Source organism: Gossypium hirsutum, chromosome A07 (assembly GCF_007990345.1).
Source record: "Gossypium hirsutum isolate 1008001.06 chromosome A07, Gossypium_hirsutum_v2.1, whole genome shotgun sequence".
In the NCBI taxonomy this organism is placed as follows: Eukaryota; Viridiplantae; Streptophyta; class Magnoliopsida; order Malvales; family Malvaceae; genus Gossypium; species Gossypium hirsutum.
The window spans coordinates 9,123,827-9,147,168 of NC_053430.1; the positions used below are offsets into that span (position 1 = coordinate 9,123,827).

At 30.9% G+C, this 23,342-nt stretch overlaps 1 protein-coding gene and 3 long non-coding RNA genes across 5 annotated transcripts; 1 reads left to right on the forward strand and 3 right to left on the reverse strand.

Annotated features, from left to right (window-relative positions):
• Positions 1-9,353: 9,353 nt before the first annotated feature.
• On the reverse strand, positions 9,354-10,732 carry LOC107926598 (uncharacterized). Its single transcript, XR_001692216.2, has 2 exons — positions 9,967-10,732; positions 9,354-9,645 (listed from the first exon to the last, which is right to left on the reverse strand). It is a non-coding gene; the product is annotated as an uncharacterized lncRNA (long non-coding RNA).
• A 2,869-nt stretch (positions 10,733-13,601) lies between these two features.
• On the reverse strand, positions 13,602-15,746 carry LOC121232079 (uncharacterized). Its single transcript, XR_005930296.1, has 2 exons — positions 15,524-15,746; positions 13,602-13,911 (listed from the first exon to the last, which is right to left on the reverse strand). It is a non-coding gene; the product is annotated as an uncharacterized lncRNA (long non-coding RNA).
• Positions 15,747-16,507: 761 nt separating this feature from the next.
• On the reverse strand, positions 16,508-20,621 carry LOC107926690 (cyclin-H1-1). 2 transcript variants are annotated; one of them, XM_016857580.2, is made up of 11 exons: positions 19,985-20,621; positions 19,814-19,882; positions 19,037-19,555; positions 18,752-18,936; positions 18,419-18,469; positions 18,090-18,162; positions 17,882-18,000; positions 17,711-17,784; positions 17,277-17,397; positions 17,120-17,188; positions 16,508-16,792 (listed from the first exon to the last, which is right to left on the reverse strand). In XM_016857580.2, exons 4-11 carry the CDS (start codon positions 18,809-18,811, stop codon positions 16,778-16,780), a joined length of 582 nt encoding a protein of 193 aa, XP_016713069.2. In that variant the 5' UTR covers positions 18,812-18,936; positions 19,037-19,555; positions 19,814-19,882; positions 19,985-20,621; the 3' UTR covers positions 16,508-16,777. The 2 variants fall into 2 exon arrangements, with proteins under 2 accessions (XP_016713069.2, XP_016713070.2); XM_016857581.2 differs by lacking the exon at positions 19,037-19,555 and having other exon boundaries at positions 19,985-20,566.
• Positions 20,622-20,738: 117 nt separating this feature from the next.
• On the forward strand, positions 20,739-21,729 carry LOC107926691 (uncharacterized). The gene is made up of 2 exons (XR_001692237.2): positions 20,739-21,163; positions 21,303-21,729. It is a non-coding gene; the product is annotated as an uncharacterized lncRNA (long non-coding RNA).
• The last annotated feature ends 1,613 nt before the right edge of the window (positions 21,730-23,342 follow it).

Consider the following 23,342-nt stretch of genomic DNA (forward strand, 5'->3'; position numbering starts at 1 on the left):
ATATTAATCATTTGCTTTTTGCTGATGACACTCTCCTCTTTATTAGAAACAAAAAAAAGGGAAGTTGAAGCTTTTATGAATATTTTAAATAATATTGAGAAAATATCCGGACAAAAAATTAATTTAGAAAAATCTATGGTTTATTTTAGCCTGAACACCCCTACTAATCAACGAGAGCTTATCAGCAATATGCTCCGTATGAAGGTGGTTGAGAAGTTAGATAATTATCTCGGCTTACCTTTGCATATTGGGAAGAGGAAATCTTTACCTTTCAAGGACATTCTTAATCATCTTTCCTATAGAATTAACAGCTGGTTAAAACGTCTCCTTTCGTACGGAGGCAGAGATGTTTTCATTAAATCTATTCTTCAAGCCTTACCAACTTATGCCCTGTCTATTTTTCTTGCTCCTAAAGTTATTATTGAAAACATGAACTCAAGGATACGCAGAAGGGCATGTAAAAATAAAGCCTGAGGTTGGGCTATGATGGCATGGGACAATATTTGTATTCCTAAGGGCATGAAGGTCTTGGTTTAGAGACTTGCATCTTTTCAACCTAGCTCTTCTCGGAAGACAAGCTTGGAGGCTTCTTACTAATAAGGGTACACTTTGCTATCGCGTTCTTAGCTCAAAATACTTCTCGGATGGTAATCTCTTTAGCCCAAAACATGTTGATAGACCGTCTGTTACTTGGAGTAGTATTGCCACAGCTATTCGAAGTTTAAGATAAGGCTTTAGATGGCTAATAGGAAACGGCAAAAGTGTGGATATTCATAAAGATAATTGGGGCTTTGAAGGTCTTAATGGGGATCCTTTTATATGCAATAGGGAGCAAGTGACCGAGAAGAAAACTTATGAGTTGTGGGTGCGGATAGTAAACGTTGGGACAATAATAGGGTGAATGATATTTATGGAGAAACATTAGGGGATCAAATTTGTAATATCTTCATCTTTTCTCACTGTCCGAATGATGTGCTTGTTTGGTTTCACAATCATCATGGTACTTATACTACTAAAGTCGCGTACTCCTGGCTCATTCTCAAAAAGATGGGCATGAGACCTCACCGGTTGTTCTAGAAAATGATTTGGCAGCTCAAAATCATTCCAAAGATCCGAATTTTTGCTTGGAGAGTGGGTCATGAAATTTTGCCTACCAATTCAAAAATTGCATCCATTCGACCTTTAATGAATTCGACTTGCCAGCTTTGTGGAGCTGATAAAGAAACGCTCATTCACGCTTTAAATGATTGTCCAATTGCAAGGGAGACTCTGATGTGTGGGGGCTTTGACGACAGATTGGTCAGCAATGTATTTGATCAGTGCATCGACTGGTTGGAGATAGCCTTGAGAATCCTTGATAAAAAGGCTATGGAAAACTTCATTGCCCTTATTTGGAACTCTTGGAATAACATAAATAATTTTACTTTTCATGGTAAAGAGGAGGATGTGGATACTATCTGGAATAGAGCATTGACGTTAAGCAATGACTTCAGGATCCCTAACTTTAGCGAAAGGCCGATGCTCCCTAGTCATCCTACTAGTCGTAAATGCATAAAGTTGTCGCGTAGGGTGGTGAAAATAAATGTAGACGCTGCCATTGATGAGGGGAAAATAGGGTTGGGTGTGATTGTCAGGGATGAAGATGGTTTTGTTTTGGGAGGGTATGGCTGCATAAAAGATATGACTTTTAATAGTGTTTGGGTATAAATGATGGCTATTGAGGAAGGCGTCAGCCTGGCAAAAAGTTTGAATTTAAAAAGGGTTAAATTCGAATCTGACAATGCAAATATTGTGAATAAAATTAATAGTAGGGACCAGGATATAACGTTTTTAGGACAGCGAGCTAAAGACATTTATAAGAAGCTGAAGTCCTTTAAGGATGCAGTCATCACTTGGACGCCTAGATCCAGCAATAAGCTTGCTAATTTTATTAGCAAATTTGTGTTGAGTAATAATTGTATTTGCAATTTCGATGTGAATTATCCAAAAGAGATTCACGATCTTGTAATTTTGGATGCTATATATGAAAGCTAGGCCTTTAAGGTCTGTTTTGTTTTGTTAAAAAAAAAAACAATAAATGTCACCCTTTAAAGTTATAATTATTATATTTATTGTAAACATTTGTTTATTAATACATTAATTATGATTTCTAAATTATAATTTGTGATGCAATCACTTTCCATAAATGATTTATAAATTTATTTTAACATTATATATTTATCTATTATTATATAACTTGCAATAAAAATAAGATCATAATTTTATGAAAATTAAGCCTAAAAAATATTAAAAGAACTAAACTTTTTGGTGAAATTTTTTTTTATGTAATAAAGATAATTTAGTAAAATATGCTTCTAGATCTTTCAATCCAACCAAATAAATCAAACTCCTAATATAACATACCAACATTCCATCTCGTCATTTTACATACTTATAATCTTATTATAAAAAATAATCTTACATTTTTTGAATTAACCACCTCTAAAATGCTTCAATTCAGTTTGATACCCATAAATTAATTTTTTTTTTATATATTTTCAATAAATCATAATTTATATTCGTACATTACAGATTTTTTTTAAAAAACAACATAAATTAGTAAGCGTAACGCATCTAATTATACATATAGGTCTCGAGTACTTAAAACTTAAAGCTTTCGCCCTTACCAACTGAGCCAAAGACTCATTAATTATTAAAGAAGCTATTTAAATGCACAATTTTTATGCAAAAAGAATTACACAAATTCAAAGGGGGCAGTTTTGCTATTTTGGTAATAAGAAAATGAAAATAATGATATAGATTATACCCCCAAATCAAAATCGGAAGGCAAAGCTCATTAAATTGGGTGGTTCGTATTTATACTGATAATTTCATTTATCCTTTGCGAGATAATTTTTTAGCCATATGAGGAGCAAAGCAAAATCAAAATGATTTAAGCTTAAAATGTGATATCTTGAAAAATCATACTAATTTCTAAATTATCATGTATCAAATTAAGAAACCATTATGTTGTAAAGATCCGATTTCTAGTAGTGTTGAAAAAAGATGGTTTCGGAATCCTGTTTCTGGAAACCGAGTCTGTAAATATTAAATAAAAATATTTACGAAGTTTATATATAGTTGAATTAAATTCTGGATAGTCAATTTAGTTAAAATTATGGTTAATTATGGCCCAGGGACTAAATTGCAAAAGTTTAATTGCTATAGGTTTTTATTTAGAATAAAGCTTGAGGACTTAAATGGAAATTATACAAAGGACTAAATGTTATTTAAACCAATATTTTCAATCACTTAGTGGACGGGTATTGATGGATTATTAAGATTAAATTATAAAATAAATTACGTTTAATTAATGAATGAATAATAGCTAAGTAAGCTTAGTTAAAAATTAAGCTTATTATATAAAGAAAACACTAGTGGAGGTTTTCATCTTCCTCCCCCAAAACCACCGAAATATTAGAAAGAAAAACTCAAAAAGAAAGCCTCAAAAACCGTAAGCTTTGGACATCAATCTAGTAAGTTCAATTAAGTTTTTTTCTTGTATTTTTTTTTGAAGTCATGGAAGCTTGATTTAGCTAGCCCATATACCAATTTTCAAAATTCTTAAAGTTTTAGAAAGTTGTCATTGTTGAAAAATGGATGAATTTGGTGTTAAATCGGTAGAAATTAAGCTTAGTTTAAGAAAATGACTAGATTATAAAGCTAAATTTATAGTTTTGTATATTAGGGATTAAATTGAATAATCTATAAAATTGACAGTATAAATAAAAAATAGTAGGTTCCTAATGAGTAATTGTGAAATTGGATTTCAATCCAAATCTTTAAATTGAAAATTATGTTAGTCTCGATTTTAGGGACTAAATTGAATAAATCGTAAAATATGTATGAATTTGTAAATTGAATGTGATTTTGACGGAATTTGATATTATATTATTGTTAATGACGCAGGATCGTTGAAAGGAAGAGGAAAATCGAGAGCTAATAACGAGTGGCGCGAGCTTTTGGTTTATATTTCTATGACTTGAGACTAATCTAATTATTGTATATTTATAACATTTTACATTATATAATGTTGAGGTGATTTATTAATGGTTATTGAATTGAAATGCTATGTTTAAATTGAATATCGAGAGAAAGTTGTATAACTTAATTGATATAGGAAATTTGTATGAAATTGAGTTGAATTATGTTGTATTATAATCTGAAATGATGATTTGATGTTGAATTGAGACTGATGGGATGTGAATTGAACTATGTGATGAAATGGAAAACTAGTTATCCTATTAACTATACAGGGATATACTTTGATTTAACTGATGATGCACTTACATTCCAGTATATTTTCTTCAGTACATTCAATGATACACTTACATGCCAATATGATTGCTTCAGTATATCTGATGATTCACTTACATGTCAGAATATTTTCTTTGTTACATCTGATGATGCACTTATGTACCAGTATGATTGCTTCGGTTTAAGCAATGACGCACTATGTGTGCTAGTGTCTTTCCTTCAATTATCCAATGATGCACTATGGTGCCAGATTGAGATGCAAATTGATTAATTCGTATATTAATCTTGAAATCCGAGTCAGATTAATAGGATTATATAAACATGATTTGGCTAGGCTATATGGTAGATTGAAATGAAATGTGAATTGATTTGATATAATTGCTCACATGTGAATTGTAATATTTGATAACATATGAAAGGCTATGCAAATTGGCTAGAAATGAGCCCTGAAGGTCAATTAAGTATTTACGAGCTAATAGACTCGAAAATGATTGAATTGATGAGATGAAATTGAATATGTAAATTGATGAATGTGTATATTTATATGAGTATAAGATCAAATATGTGTGAAGTGCAATATGTGGAAAATGGTTAGATAGGGGTTAGGAAGTAAGATATGAAATAACCAAATGAATTGATCATTAGGTTTATATTACAATTTGGTATACAAATTAGTTAAACAATAGACTTGAATTGATTATTTGCATTTGAGTAACATTAATGTTATATTGACTTGAATTATAGAAATACCGTTGAGCTTTATCGCTCAACATACAGTTTGTTTGTCCATGCGCAAGTTAGGTCCCAATCAAGATCCCGAGCATCAACTTCAACATCTAGTCAAGATGCCAGACTCAACAATGTTTGTATAGATTCTTTTTTATAGTTATATGACATGTACTTAGGTTGAGTCGATTTAGATATTTTGCTATGTTTTGGGGATACTAAATTTGCAAGTTCAGTATAATAGACTTAATTACATGGAAGTAAAAATTGTATAAAGTTTATTATGTGGTTTAGTATTGTATAAAAGATGTATTTCCATATGATACTCTTGGATAGAAAGTATATTTGAAAAATGAATTAGGCTAATCAATGAACTTATATGTAATTTGGCATTAGTGTATAGTTGTTAAGGTGTCATGATTTAGGTAAATTGTATTATTTGGCAGGAAGTATGGTATGTTTATGCACATAAGTTAATTTGGAAATTTGCAAGTTGAAGTTCAATTAGGAATTGTAGAAACAGTATGTGACTTTATGAAGTCAAACGTATGTCACGACGCGATGAAGAACTCCCCTATATTGCGACATCAACCCTATAATTTTAATTTTTTACAATTTAGTCCTAAATTGATCTTGGGTTAGCATTAGAGATTTCGTAAGCTCGTATAAGTCCCGAAAATGATTATTTATCGTATCTGAAAGACCCTCACTTGACTTGATCATCGAATCCGGGTATGGAGTGTCACAAATGGACCCAATTTGAACTAAGGACCAATTTATAAACTTAAAAAATTTTAAGACAGACTTTATTAAATAATATATTTATATATTACAACAAAATCCTTAAATTTAAATAAAAGATTATTATCTGAAAATTTCGAACTTCTTAGTAAACTACTACAATATATTTGACCCCAAGTCAAAACCTTTGAAGGTACCCCCTTCCTATGTGCATGACACCCTACTGACATTGATTCTTGCTCTATCACTATTTGCATTGTCCCTCTTCAAGTTCCTTATCTAATGAGCCTTGCAATCATAGGCCAAAACATTTTTACGTTCAAATGAACTTAGTGAGTTTCTTCACTACTACCATGCATAGCTCGTCCCTTCTTAGCTAGGGTATTAACTTAAAAGAAAATAAAATACTTTAACTCCCTGTTGTACCCAAACTTCCGCGTTGTGCTTGAACTGGCAGGCTCTCATACATTTTCTGCCTTTCCTTATTGGTAGTTCGGCTGTTAATACCATAAGTTCCTGGTCGAGCTTACATCTCGATGACAGAGTTTTGGAGGTTTCAAAATGTTTTGTTATCTTGGGTTAGCTTAATCAAGTTTCCAAGATAAAAAATCTATAAAAATAAAAGAAAAATGGCTAGGGACTTACTTGAAATTAAGGAAAAAAAAGCTTAAAGAAAAAAAGAATGGCTTCCTCGCCTTTGTTTCAAGTTTGGACGATTGGAGAAGATGATACTTCATCTCTTCTATCACTAATTTACATATATATAGATTAAATTTTTATTAGTTTAATTAATTATGTTTTAATCTTAATTTACTTCATTAATCCACAATCAGCATTACCATCCACTAGCACATGATTAGTAATGGTCAATTAACCATTTTGGTCCTTTGGATAATTGTAATTTAAGTCCCCAATTCATTTACCAATTAAAAATTCATAGCGATTGAATTTTACAATTTAGTCACTAGGCCTTAATTAAACACAATTTCGGTTAAATTAACTATCCAAATTTCAATTCATCTAAATATTAACTCCATAAATATCCTTATTTAATATTTACAAACTCGGTTTACGGAAACGTAATCCCGAAACCGTATTTTTTGATACTATTGGAAACTAGGTTGTTATAAAATTTACTAAAAGAGAGCGTATGCCCAAGATGTGGGGATGTTGAAGAAAACATAGTACATGCTTTGAGGTTGTGTTTAGTTGCAAAAGAACTTTGGGTTGAAATGGGTTTTGATTGGGAAAGCATGGAGCAGGTGAATGATTATTAAATGTGCTACAAATTGTTACTTTTAATTTGTATAATTGCAATGGAATAAATTATTATGACCATCTAGAGCATTTAAATGAGAAAAACAGAGAAAAGTATAAAGGTGAAAAATAACCAAGTGGAGGAATAATGAAAGTTTATTGAAACTAATCTACAAAAATATGAAGAGGCAAAGATAGAAAGGATTGAAAGAAAAATAAAGAGGTTAAAAAGAATTTTGACATATCTTACGAGAGTAGAATCGATGGATCTGGAATTAGGATAGTGACCAAAGATGAAAGCAATGAAGTACTAACATCACTGATTGGAAAGGCTAATTCAGTAGCAAACTTACTCACAACAGAAACTACTATTGAATTTTGAGTAGTGTAACTAGCCAAAGAGTTGGGTATCCAAAAAAACCATATTTGAATAAAACTCACTTAATTAAGAAGCTTTAACAAATGGCCTTTGATAATTCTCCCATTGCATGTTTAATGGAAGACGATAAAAGGCTATTGGCAACTTTTAGTAAATGTGATTTTAGGCATAAATGTGCTAATCAGGTAGCTCATGAGCTAGCAAGGTCATGGAAAGAAACTCAAACAAACAATGTGTGCATAAAGGAGATTTTGGATAGTCTTTGTCCTTTTGTGGCAGATGATAAGGCATTCATGTAATGTTGTTTTTCTTTTGAATGAAAGAATGACATTGCCCAAAAAATACTTACATCTTTCTCATTTTCTCTACTCTTATCATTTCAATTTGGTGTGACTTGTTTTTATGCATTATGAAAAAGAAACTTGTTTGCCTTATGGCCAAACACATTATCCGAGCAAATGTTTGAACAAGGTAATTTACCAAATGCAATGAGAGAATGAGAGAAATAGGCACATAAGCTTTGTTAATGCAGTTCGAAAAATAGTCCTACTTTGCGGAGCTTTACTTAATGAATGATTTATTCAACAATCAATCTAGTAACCTATTGGCTAAAGCCCAATCTACCTTTACATAAGAAGTAATAGTAGCCTCAATAGATAAACTCAATTTGTTACAATCACTCACCTAAAAAACCTCACTTGCAACAAATATTAACTCTCGAATAATGCCTATAAATTGGGTGCAAAATACAAACATGAGATAACAACAAATACTTAAAGAAATGTAGCACAAACATTCTCCTAAAAGGTGTATTGATCCAAGCATACGTGTCGCCTATTTAAAGGCAAAATGTGGCAGTTCCTTCAATCAACTTTTTGAGGATAAAAATCATCATTTGCGTTACAATATATCCAAGAATAATTCCTCCAATCTTTATCACTTCTAGGCCAAGTAAGTTGATCAACTTAACCACTAAGAAAAAGCTCAAAGGATAAAGATAAACTCTAGAGATAAGGCAAGTCGATCCTTCCTCCTCTTTCACACCAAAATACGATCAACATAATTTGGAAAGGACCAAACCACAACCTTAGGATCATTTGCTGACAATGTAATACATCAAAAGGACCTCAGTAAAAAAAGTCAAATTTTAAATTGATCTCGAGCTATCTTGAAGGCATGTTTAGGCTACTGTTCAAAGGGTTGTCCAAATAGGTTGCCCAAACACGGGCAAAAACATAAAGTAGTCTAAGGGAGTGTTTGAATATGAGATGGAAGTTATGAAACAAGACATGTAAGGTCGCGTTTTCTATCATTTTTTTCCTTTTCCACTCAATCAAGCATCATTATAAGTTGATAATTCATAATCGTGATTTGTCTATTTTTTTATTGATTATATATAAATATGTATTGTTATTATATATGTGTAAAATCTATTGATAAATTAAAAAAAATATAATAACAAAGATGATTAAAATTATATTAATAATATACTAAAAATTAAAAAGGGATAGTTGGACCTTTCTTTAAAAGGGAAAAGAGTGTGGTTCATGTAATAAGCATAATACATTTAAAAACAATTACCATGTTTAGCACAATAATATATTTTTTGTGTAAGTGTAGTACAATCACACATTAGATTCAACCAATATAAATTATAATTAGAATAAAATAAATATAAAATATATTCAGATTGAAATTTGAAATAGATTTGAATTTAAATCTACACATAGTAATTATTCATTGTGAGTGCTTAAGAAGATAGGATATTAATCTTACCAACACAACTAATGCAGCTTTTATCAATGATCCCTCTGCTATGTTAATGCTTAGCATTTAGTCTTGATATTTTAAACATAATTTAGTTATCTACTTTATCAATGACATTAGTTAGTCCAAATAGTCAACATCCTTAATTATTACGGTTAAAATGATGTCCTGATTTAAAAAAGAAACATTTTTAACACACAAAACAAATCGATTTCAATAAATAAGTACACTTTTCTGTCACACACAAAAATATTTCGATACACATAAGTTTGAAATAGTATTTTTACCCAAAATAATTAAGAGTGTCAACTATTTGGAGTAACTAAAAAAAAGATTATGTTTGTATATGCCCAAATTTTCCCGAAGCCCAACAGCCACAACATTTTCAGAAAAAAATAAAACAAAAGAAAAATAATAAAAAAACCCTAGCTAAGTCCCATCGCCCCATACCTTCTGCCTTCAACCACTCTCTGCCGTCCCTGCAAAACAGACCAAAGAAGAGCAGAGATAAACACAAGAAGCAAATACGCAAAAATAGTAAATGAATCAGTGTAATCAGCTATAAAGCCGAGAACAACCGATTGTATCGGGGGGGAGAATCGATTGTATTTTAGGCGGGGATTTTTCTAACAAAAATTGTATTGAACACGAAAAAGAAATCAAAAAAAGAAAATCAGTTTCAAAAAGGTGATTTCCGACTTAAATTTTCTGTAGTTTTGAGTTTTCTTGAGTTTTATTTTCCTTTTGGACTTTCGTTTTCGCATTTAAAAGTAGAAAAGACAAGGAGAACGAAGTTTTACCTTGTAAATATGCCGTGAAACCTCTTCTGCTTCGCCGAGATCGAAGTATAAAGAGGATCTCAAGGTTAAAAGAGAAGAACCCCGAGGCTTAAGCATGTTGGTCGCCGTTCACGGTGGCAGATCGGCACTTAAGAGGGAAGCATAGGGTTCGGCTGAGGGAAATGAAATGGGGAGGTTAGGGTTCTATTTTTGGTTCAGCCGAATGAAGCAGGAGAAGGACTTGAGGTTTTTTTTCCTTTGATTTGTTCTTAAGTGGTTGAATGTATTTTAGGGTTTTAGGCTTGATTTTGTTCAGCTAATGAAACGGCACCGTTCCAGGGGAAGGGATCCGCGTGTAAAACCGTTCCTAGACCCGAACCCGTGCCTTTGCGCCTTAAATGGGTTATTTGTTAAGTGGGTCCTTCCCTTTTACGCCGACATTCAATTGGGGCCCTGTTTACATTTTCTTTTTTTCTAAATTATCCCTGCATTTTGCGCCTAAACTCAACTTGATCCACGCCTAAACGTCGTGTTTTATATTTTGGAATATTTACGGTTTTAATCCCCGTATGCTTGGGCGCATTGTATTAAGGTCCCTAATGATGTTTTGTATTTTTTATTTGCTTGTAAATTTCCCTTTTCATTTTACCTTCATTTTAATCGGGTCCTTTTTAAGTTTGATTCTTGAACATACATTTATATTTATATTTACTTTTAAATTTGTTTTTATATAATGTATTTCTTTTTAAGATTTTATTTCACTGCATGTATATATATATATTAAACATTCTCATCCATTATTATTTTATTATTGCTATTATTTCTATTATTATTATGATGGCTATTATTATTTCTTTTTGAATTTATTTACTTATTATTTTATTATTAATTAATCCCTTTGCTTAACCATTTTCATGGTTTTATTTTATTGCATTTATTTGTCATTTTAATAGCTTTACATCTTATTCATTTTAAACTATTCTATTTATTTTATTTATATTATTTATAGTAACCTATTTTATATTGTTTATTCCAAATTATTTTAGAAATTATTCATTTTAAATTGTTTTCTATATTATTTGATTAAACTATTTTTATATATTATTTATATTAGGCTGTGGTATACCCTCATATAAGTTATTTATTCCAAAACTGTTTTTATGTATTATTTATTCTAAACTAGTCTTATTACTAAAGCTTAAAATGTTCTATATATATTGTTTTCAAACTGTTTTGTATATCATGCATTTGAAATTCCTTTTTATTTGTTATTTTATATGTTACTTTAAATTGTCTCGTAAATTATTTACTTTGAATTGCTTTGTATATTATTTGTTCTAAATTATTTTACATACTACTTATTTGTAAATTGTTTTATGCTATTTACTTCAAATCGTTTTACATATTATTTTATTCCATTTCTTCGAGTGTTAATATTGATATCAAAGTAATGTGTATCCTGCGATTATTACCAAATTTTATTTATTCGTATTTTCATGTCTTTGTGATTTATCATTGTAACACTTTACTCGCAAATCATTATACCATGTTCGATATCATCATTTTTCTCGTTCCATTTAAATCACGTCGTGTATTAAAAGTTCAAATGCATGTTTTTAATATAGACCATTTTATTCCAAACAAAATAAGCGCACATTGCTAAATGTTGCGTTCGTTCTTATTCAAAATAAGGCAATATTTCGTTCTTTTTGGAAATTCGAGAAAACGTACCCTAATTCACTGGGTTTCGATTTTTCTCGTTTCATCTAAATAACCTAATATCCTTTTAAAATTTAAGAACGTTTTTAAATCAAAAGGCAAGCTTATTTTCGGGGTTTAAGCTGTTGTGTCCTAACGTACTGGATGTGACATTTTATTACTTCGGGAAAAGAAGGTCTTTAACATATGTTTCAATTTATTCGATCGTTTTTAAATTAGCATTAATACAAAAAGGGATCGTATTTTAAATTCCTTTAAGTTTTCAAATCTTCGACACTAAGACATTAATTAATCAACTAGGTACTAATCTTTGGGCGTATCAAGGGTGCTAATCCTTCCTTGTGCGTAACTGACTCTCGAACCCGTATTTCTAATTTTCGTAGACCAAAATCGTTGTTTTGATAAATCAAACTGATTATTAAAAACAACCACTCTTCGAGGTGACCTGATCACACCTCAATAAAAAGGATTGATGGCGACTCCCTCTATTCGTTTTCATTTTTTAAAATCTAAGTCGATTTCTATTTTTCAAAAAAATGGTTTCGACAATGTTAAACTAAAGTATAAATATTAAATTCTAAATTTAAATATAGTAGAGAGATTATAATCATAATTTAACATAAATATATATAGCTAAGACAATCATTTGTCATTTGATTTAATAAAAAAATTGAGTTTTTAGAAGGGATAAATCTCAAACTATACATGAATTTTAATTTAGTGTCTAATTTTATACATGAAATTTTAATTTGATTCAATTTTCACAAATCACTAAGAACATTATTGAATTAGCACCATTTTATGTTGAAATGTTGCAAACACAAACAATTATATTAATTTGATATGAAAATAAATGTATGAATTCATTTCTTTAAATATGTAGAATTAAATTAAAATCAAGGTTTCATGTATACATATGAACTACAATTTAAGTTTCATGAATATAATTGTACCAAATCAAAGTTCATGTATCAGATTACATATTATACCAGAGTTCATATATAAATTTGATATTTATCTCTTTTTAAAATAATATTTTTAATTATAAAAAATAATTTCAATCATAATTACTTTAATAAATATATACTACAATTTCAATAAATAACTAATAAATGATTATAATTTAATAAAATTGCTATATATATTTATATTTATCAAAAAAAAATCTATGTGTGTGTTAATGACTTGTTCTTAAAGCATTAGTTTGTGTGCAAACATATACTCATGACGTGGCTTATAATAATGACAAGCGGATAGGGCTTCAAAGCTATGGAGTCAGCATTTTATTTATAACTTATTATGCACTTCTTCTCTTGTTTTAAATTATCATGATCTATAATTATTATTATAACGTCTTGGGCAAATTCCTCATATAGTTACCTAAGTTTTAGCATATTTTTATTTTGGTCATCGAAATGTTTTTATTAATTTAGTTACTCCGTTAAGTTAATTTCGCATTTTAGTCACTCTACTATTAAATGTGTTTGGTCACTTATTAGAATGCTGACTTGGCTCAATATGATAATAAATTTAACCCTTAATATTTATCTATTTTATTGATTTAGTCCTAATTTTAAAAAATTCAACAAATTTAACTATTAATATTTACACATTCTATCAATTTGATCTTGATTCTAAATTTATTGTTTACATTTTTAATTTTTCTTAAATTTTTAATTTTTAATTTTTAAAATTAAAATTAAATTGATAAAATATATAAATATTAAAGGTTAAAATTATTAAAAATTTCAAAATTAAGACTAAAATAACAAAATGAGTAAATATTTAAGGTCAAATTAATTATTATTATTATATTAGATCATGTTAACATTTCATTTGGTGACCAAACATACTTTAGTGATGAAATGACTAAAATATGAGATTGACTTGACGAGGGTGATTAAATTAATAAAAAAATGCAAGATCCAAAACAGGAATTCACTAAATTTTGGATGATTATAGAAGTAGTTTTCGCTAGATATAACATAAAGAACCAATAATTGAGCTCCGAGTGGCATTGTTGGCGGAAGTACGGTGGTTCCAGGATTTCCTACTGACTATCTAAAACCCACATGGGTAGGGCTTCAACGGATGCCATCCACGTGTAGGGTCGATTAAAGGTTTACCTTCAAACAGAAAAAACCAAATAGCATCGCCGATCACATCATAGACAGTGAAGAATCTCCTCCACTGTTCCTGGGGCCCATCCAGATGTGGAAATTGGTCCTCATACGTGGCACCTGATCCCTGATTTTTATTGCCAATGATGAAGGGTCAAGACATTAATGGGTCCCACTATGAACTTATGGAGGACGGCTGTTGTAAGATCGTTTACAGTTTACTTTGCTTGAGTTTGGGTCTCAACTCATGTTAATTACATAAATGAAATATTAATTTACCATTAAATCAAAACTTTATTTTAATATATTATTTATATTTTTAATTTTATTGTACATTTATTATTATCACCACTAATTATAAATATATTTATTAAAATTAAATATTTTATTAAATTAGGTATTACAAATTAAGTAATATCAATTCAATTAAAAAAATTACAAATTAATCTAATTAACACCTCTATTGATATTAACTGTTTTAGTGAATTCAGTGTCACGAGCGAGGTGACCAAACCTACATGATACTTTGGTGCAACATATGACCGAGTTTTCAAGTAACACTAAAATCAAGGTTCTTGTAAATTAAAAGTTTAATTTGTCAAAGCTAAAGCCCTGAATCTTCGAAACCATAACTAAAAAATAATTAAACTAAAGTTAAAGAATCTTAAAAACCCCTGAATCTTTTCAAAAAATATAAAAAATAATTAAGTCATTCAACTTTTTTTCTCACTCAATTAATACATTGAATGTTAGAATTATAATCAATTACTCTTTTATTTTTTTGATATTTTATATAAAAAATCATAAAAATATATAAATTTGAAAAAATTATAAAAATTATTAAAGTGCGAAAAAAATTATAGAATATAGAAAATCATAAATTATTTTAAATGAAAAAAATATATAAATTTTCAAAAATTTGCACGAACTTTTTAAAAAAAAATTATATATGTTATGAAAATATTATATATTATAAAAATATAAAAATTATGAAAAAATGTTTAAAATATAGAAAATTTATTTAAAATATTAAAAAATAGAAAACTGCAAAAAATTGTTAAAAAAATGGAAGAGTGAAAAAAAATATTGTTACAAAATAATCAAATAAATTATATAAATTTACAAAAAATTATATAAAACTACAAAAATATAAAATTATAAAAAAAAATGTTTACAATTTTATATAAAGATAGTTTCAGTCATCACTTGCCTTCTCAATTCATTTTCACACCTTAGTTTATATCTCAAAACACTCCCCTATTGTCGATGACAGTCAAAGGGATGCATTCTCTGGGGAGGTTTGCAACGGATAACACAACAAATAGCTTCAAGGATCAAATAAATATTTTATGATTTCTAACAGGTCTTATAGTGTTTACGGATGCAAAAAGAACACGATTTAAGAAAAGATGTTAAAGAAGATATTTTTTCTAATAAAAAATTTAAATATACTTAATTACTTTAATATTATTATTAATTATTATATTTATTTTTGAAAAATATTTTTATATGTTATTTTTTCATTTTTAAAGATTATAATTAAAGTGTAAGAGAAGTATTTGATGTTTAAAACATTATTTTTATGTATAAGTGGTATTGGTTTGAACCTTGTTTGAAGCAACATTGAAGTATTTTTTTAATCAAAAGATTTTATTTATTTATTGATAATAAGACTAGACTTTATTAAGAATAAACTGAGCTCAAATAAGAAAATGGAAAACCGAGCTGATTTATAATACCTTTTTGGAGAAGGATGTGGAGCGGATCTTATGTATTCCTCCGTCTTTGAATCAGCATGAGGACCATATAATCTGGAGAGGTGAGCCGACGAGGGAGTATACGGTTCGCAGCGGGCACAAATTTCTTTTACATGACAGACAAAATAAAATACAATCTAACTACAGGCAATTTCACAAGAGATTGTGGAGCTTAGATCTACCTCCAAAAATTAAAATTACAAACTGAGAACACGTTTGGTTCGCTGTATTGGATTAGAGGTGTATTGGATTAGAGGTGTATTGGATTAGAGGTGTAATGGAATAGAGGTGTAATAGCAAATCAACTGTTTGGTTGAATGTAATGGAATAGAGGCGTAATAGTAAAACTGTGTTTGGTTGAATGTAATAGAGGTGTAATAGCATAATGGAGAAAACTAAAATGACCAGAATACCCTTAGCATAAATTTGTTTTGGTAAATGATTATTGTTATTGTTATTTAAATTTTAATAAGATTATTTATTATCAAAAATAAATAATTTAATCATATTTAAACATAATTATTATTTAATATATTTTAATTAAAATATATATTTTAATAAAATTCTTAATAATTGATTATCTTATATGAATTTACTCAAATCATAATATATGATATTATAAAAGATAATTTGAAATAATTAATATTAAATATATTTTAATTAAAATATATAATTTAATAAAATTTAAAATAATTATAACTAATAAATTATCTTATATGAATTTGTATAATTTAAAATAATTATTATTACATATAATTTAATAATAATATATAATTTCATAAAATTCTTAATAATAAATTTTTTTATATGAATTTATACAATTTAAAATAAGTCGGATCAATCACACCTTCATTACTAAAAAGTTACATTTGCTGCATTATAATTTGCAATCTGCTGAAATAGTTTATATACAAGATCCACCGCTTAAAAATATGGACTCTTCCTCAGAGCATAACTAAGCTTGAATTTCATTAAATTACTTTCAAAATTTCATTAAATTACTTTCAAAGTTAAGGATCAACATTTAACTACAAATTTTGAGTTTGCTAGTTTACAAAATTGAATTATTTTGGGAATTTGTTTCGACTTGAACATCCTCGTCGAGTAACAATCTGAACTTGAGAATCTTCTGAAGTCGAGCGACCGGTTTTACTTGCTTTCTCGGAGCTTGATTTGGATCTAGTATATATTTGCCTGAGAAGAGATTTGCCTCTGATGGACCTGTCTCTTCATGTACTACAGGTGAAGCTTCTGTAAATCATAATTTCACACACAAGTTATTAATTCATGCAATGCAAAATGTTTGAGAAACAGAATAAACCAAGAGGCAGCCTATGTTACGGACTGAAGTTCAACTACTGGAACACAACATGTATGCACGAACATGCCAAAATCTACCATGGATTTATCGTGTTACAAACTATATAACACCTTAAATGCAATACGACATAGAAAAATAATAATAACACGACAAGGGAAAACAAATGATTACCCCAAATAACAACTTAAGATTTACTTGTAAATATATTTTACAACTATAGAAGGAAGAACAAAAGGATAATCAGTAACCAAACCCACCTCCATGTCATTGACAAAACCTTCAACTGAACGATAGGGTGCATAAACAATGAGATCAAATTCCAGACTCTGCAAATCCAGTTATGTACTTTTGAGAAGCACAAGCAAAAGAAAAAAGCAAGACTAAAAGAAAAAGGAAGGAGAACAGTAGCCATACCTGAGACACTATCATCTCGTAATTGAGAATCATTTGATGATCCTGTGAAATCCCCTTACCAAGCTCCTCTGCTGACACATGATTTTCTTCTATCTTATAGGCCGCATACACACAGGTTAACCTAGAGTTATAAAGAAACTTTTCCAATTTAACAATTACATTATTCTCTAAAGAAAGTTTAGTATTCAATGGTGATTATCAGTCAAAGTAACATTTCTTCCACCACCACATACGAAATGACAAAGTCAGGGACAATATACAAATTCCAAACAGTATGTTGCTTACCTGATATTTTCATACATTTTTAAAATAGCACATGATGCATTTTTCTAACATACTCTTAAGCGCAAATCAGAATGACTCATCCAGCATATTACATGCAGAGATAAAGGGCATTGGAGCTTGTATCTGAAAGAGATGTAGAAGACTCGTACATTATATGTTTTGGATGATGTTCCATGACCGACCATTGCAGGTAAAACCTCTTGAAATAAATTAGAGCAGTTGCCTGCAAAACATGAACCACAAACAGAATCACATTGATCATGGCCTCATATTTATTTATAGTATGACCATTATCCAAAAAAAAAAAAGGTAGTAAGTACCTGAATTTTATTAGGAAAGTAGAATGCACTACAAACTTCTCGAAGTTTGTTCTCATAAAACACTCGCATGAACTGTTCTTCTTCAATGTTAAGAGGTTTTGGACGAGAATGCTTGTCAGCTGACATGAACAATCAAAATATTACATGGTACGCTCGATGACCTAGCACCTCACAATAGAACTAAAAAGTAAAAGAAAATTTCATTTACCATTATCTCTTGCAATAGGTTCAGGGTATGATAGTGAACCATCAGCGTCTACTTCCATTTGTGTTGTCCCATACTTCAGAATAAATCAGCAAGTCAGCTTCAATAAAATGAACACCAGAAAGAAAATTTCCACTAGGAATGGTTTCAATAATGGTGGTTTGCAACTGACAACATTTAAATGCTTCTAATGGGAAGTAAAGAAGGGAGTTCAACACCAATTTCATCTAATCTACTAAAACGATAATCCGAAGGTACACTATGCAAACACACACTCAAGCTCGCGCATATAGACATACATACAAAACTGAAAAGAAAGGACTCTGTCATACCTTCTCCAGTGCTTGTATTGCTCTTTGATTTGCAGCCTTGTATTTCTCAACCTATATCAGCAAAAAAAAAATTAAAAACAAAACACAAAAGAACCTAATTTAAACTTGAGAAAGTTCTCAATTAATTGCAATTCCTACTTTTCTATCTTTTCAATCTCTTCTTACATCAATAAAGCATCCATGAAGAAAATTAAGCAAAAAACATTAACACCAGCAGCTTGTAATCAATATAAACAGTGGAAACGGAAAAACATTGCAAAGAAAAACAATTGGTTTTTTCCTCACATTTAAGAAACAATGAAATTTCTCTTTTTTTTCTTTCATATTATTTACCAGTTCTTGAGGCGAGAAGATCCAGTTAGCTCTATGAGTCGATGTATGAAAATCAGCCATGAAGAACTCAGTAACTCGGTAGCCCCTGACTCAGCAATTCGATCGCAGCTACGCAAAATAATTTCTCCAGCCACTCAACACACTCACATCTCCCCAAATTTTAAATTCACAGTGTTTATCATCACCTGATAATCATATATGGAAAATTAAGGAATTAACAAAAGACTGAATGAAACAGAGGGTTAAAAAAACCCAAAAACAGTAGGAAAATAATTTGAGAATTACTTGATTGAGAGGATCAAAGAAGGGAAATTAGTGGTAGATCTTTCGTAGCTGTTCAATCCAGATGAAGAGAAAGGACGGCGACTCTACTTTGTGGGGGGCTCTAAAATATAAAAGGAATTTAACGGTGAGGGAAGAGGTTCATGCACGGAAGAGGAGAGGGTCGGGTAGGGAGGGAGGGTAAAACAGGGAGATGGGGAGGGAGGCCGGAAGTAATAGCTAATACAGCGAAAAGGGAAGGGATTGGAAAACACGGGAATTTGGGGATTAGGGGCGTAACCGATTACGCGCGTAATACCTATTACAGCGAACCAAACGCCGGAATAGGGGCGTAATGTAATACACACGTAATCGGGGCGTAATGGATTGGGTAATACGGCGAACCAAACACAGTGTGAAGGTTTTCTTGTAACTATTTGCCTACTTTCTATAATCTACATTATAGAAGATTGTTGGAACCCGCAACTTGCCGAAGGTGTCAGAATGGAGTGGAAACGAGGGAGCATTTGTTCAGGGAGTGCCCTATAGCAAAGGAGACATGTGAGAGGTTAGGTGTTATCTGGCATATTTCAGAGGAAAATTCAGATTTCAAAGAATGGCTTAAAAACATTTTTGAGTCAAACTCTTTGGCTAAGTACAGGATGATAGCATGTGCTTTGTGGGCGATTTGGACTTCAAAAAACAGATTCATTCATGAATGAGAAATAAAATAGGGTTCTCAAATTGCAGATTTTGTGAGTAACTACCTTAAAGAACTTGATGGGTTGAATACGAACTTACCAGCGAGACGGTTTCATACGAGTAGATGGGTCGCTCCGAATGGTCTGAGGATAAAAATCAATTTTGATGCTGCATTCAACAAGCAAAGAAATAAGTCATGCTCCAGGTTAGTGGTACGGAACGAAAGAGCAGAGGTGATTTGTGCAAGAACAGTTATGCATGTGATTATACCATTTGCTTTTGCAGTAGAAGCGATGGCATGTTTTCAGGAACTTAATCTTGGGTTATTTCTCGGGCTGAGGGAGGTTGAGATCGAAATAGATTCCCGTTTGGTAATCCATAAACTGCAAGAGGAGAACGAAGATAGATCATAAATTGAAGTTTTTATAAAAGATTCAAAGCAACTGAGTTTAGGTTTTGAGTTCTGCGTTTTTCAGTTTATTCATAGAGAATCTAACAAGGTTGCTCATCTCATAGCTAAAGAAGGACTCCAAAAAAGAGAGGCAACTTATCTGTTGAATATGGTTACTTTTGGTACGGAGGAAGCGGTGGTCACCGATCGAAGATGGACGGATTCCACGAGGGAATGAAACGTCTGGATTGTTGAAGGAAAGTATTGGAAAAGGGTTTTGAAAAGTTAGGAGGTGTGGTGTTTTCAAAGAATTTTTTTCTGTGAGAAGTGATAGGTACTGTTGAAAATTAATGGAAAGTAATTATGAAGATAAGCGGTTTCCCATGTGTTTTTGTTGCTTTTGAGGGAATGGGTTTAGTTATTGGATAACAGCTGGCTAATGAAGTCTCTAGATCTCCCCCGTCCTGAAAGCTAAATCTTTGTGTTTGGGTTGTTTTATTATTTTTTTTGCTTTCCTATTTAGTTTTGGGCCTGTCAGGTTGATCGACTATTAATGTTTGTTCTGTGATTTTCTGCCTAATTTTGGGCTTGTTTTGGGTTTACCTTTACGAATAAAGATCTAGATAATATTTAAAAAAAAGAAAAAGAAAAGAAAAGATAACTCATCCAAAACAAAAGCAAGTTAAAAAAAAACCAACAGCGAGGCCCATTAGGTAAAAATGAAACAAAAGAAAATAAAAGAAAAAAGGGAAACTAAAATGTCCCCCTGTCCAGTCGAATTAAAAGACTGCCACCCCCACTTCCCAAAATATACTTTTTGTTGTCGGTTTCAATCATCTAGTGACTTTTGACGCTGTTCAGAGAAAAAAAAAACATTGAGCATCTTCTCCGTTTGTGAAAAAATCACACCGTCTCTTCAATCTAGTTCCCGTTCCTGTTCCCATCCCGATCCCAACAAAGGCATGGCATAAGGCTTTATGTGGCGATTATATGTGTCGTTTGGTTTGCGCATCTTGATATGCACCTAAAATAAATCTGTGGAAATGATTCTTGTTTTGGTAAATATCTCTAATATAAGCTCCTATTTTTGACTTATCTTCAACATTTGACTGACACTTTTTGATAACTGTCAATGTATCCCCTTTGATTTCGACTGCATCCACACCTCTCCCTATCCCTAACCTCACTGCTTCGGAGCATGCAAAAACTTCCGCAACAAACGAAGAGGCTATCCGATTTGCCAGAACCGAGTTGGAGACAATCACCTTCCCCCTTTCATTGCCAGAACTGATTACAATCAGTTTCCGCAGCAAACATGTAGGCCTCCACACGGCGTAGACACTTTCACACGGTCGGGGCACACGGCCATGTGGCCTTATTTCGCAGAATTTTTGTTTTGAGTCATAAACTGTCTGTTTTGTATTTTTGTGTAATCCGACCCTCGTTCAAGCTTTAGTAAGTGTGTTTGGGACTCTATTTAGTTTGGTTTGTGTGTATATATGCGTTTATGGGCTTTAATTTTATTGTTCATTTATGTGATGAATAAGTATGAGTTTATTATTATTGTTGTAATTGAATATTACAATACAAGTGTAATCAAACCTGAATCTGTTCAAACTGGAAATGTTAATGTCTATTTCTGTATATTGTTGGCGTAATGTATGCATTGTTGCATAGCATGAAAATTTTGGGATTTGGTTATAAAGAGAATGAAGACAGACTTAGCAATTTTAACTAGAATACTTTTGTATAGCGATTCACCGTACTATCTTATAAGTATATCAGCTCAGCTGTATATAGTTACTCAAGTGGCATAGTTCCATGTTGTGGTGTGTAGGGTGGATGAACCTATTATGGTTCTATATGGTGTGCATGGTGGGCGGGCCTATCATAGCCTTTATGTGGTGTTGGATGGACGAAGTGGTGTTTGGTTGGTGGGGTGGGATTTTGACTTGTACATCCGTTCGCATCTGAATACAAGTCTGTTTGTCAGAACATTTTGTCTGTTTGTGTGAACTTTTGGTTATTGACAATATAGTTAATGTCATGTAATATGTTCTGATTATTGTGTATGATTGGATCATCATTTCTATGGTTTGATATTGTATTTGACATACCGATTGAGACTTTCGTAAATGATATTTTTATACATATGCTTGTCTGAAGTATTTATTGTGTCACTCCATCTTTTGCCATCTATTAATGTTTCGGACTCACACTGAGCTCGCGTAGCTCATTTCTGTAGTGTTTTTCCTTTCAGGTACATTTCGTGTTTTGGAGCTAGACTTGACATACCAAAGGTCTTAGAAAGATATGGTTTGATTTGGTTTAAGTAAAATCTCATAAGTTTTATATGGTTAACTTTAAGTAGGTTTGTAAAACGATTATATAAATTGTGGTACAACTTTTTATGGTGGGCTTTCGTAAGGTGTTATTTGGACTGAACTTTAGAAACTATGGGTTTTATTTCCGAATATTTGACTCAGTTTAATATTTTTTCAAACATAATGAACAAAAATGTTTTCTTGGTTTGAAGTAAAGTTTTTGTTTCCGCCACTTTTGGTAGGCAATGTAACCTCTAGGATTCGGTCTAAACTTCTAGGCCGGGTTTTGGGGTGTTACAGTGTTCGTGAGCAAGGGTTTTGTGTTTATTATAAAGAAGTATTTGGTCCAGTAGTTAGACTTGATACCATTAGATTAGTGGTGGCACTTGCAGCTCAAAACAATTGGTCAATTTATCAGTTAAATGTGAAATCAACCTTTTTACATGGAGAGTTGTAAGAGCAGGTATTTATTGATCAATCCCCTAGTTATGTAAAGCATGGAAGTGAACGTTTATAGGTTGAAAAAGGTGTTATATGGGTTAAAACAAGCTCCAAGAGCTTGATACAGTTTTATGGATGCTTATTTCAATATGAAAGGTTTTAAAAAATGCCAATATAAGCATCGATGGGAAGCTTGTTATTATATGCTTATATGTTGATGATTTGATTTATACTGGGAATGATATTGCATGACTTAAAAATTTTAAGCATTCAATGATGACCGAGTTTGATATGTTTGATCTTAGTTTGATGCATTGTTTTTTTGGGGGAATTGAAGTGAAGTAATTTATTGGTAGAACTTTTATTTCACAAAAAAAATATGTTAGGTCTATTTTAGAAAGGGGTTATTTTACTCGTCTAATAAAAAATTAATATTTATAAAAATAACCCTGGTTTAAAAATATTCACCCAA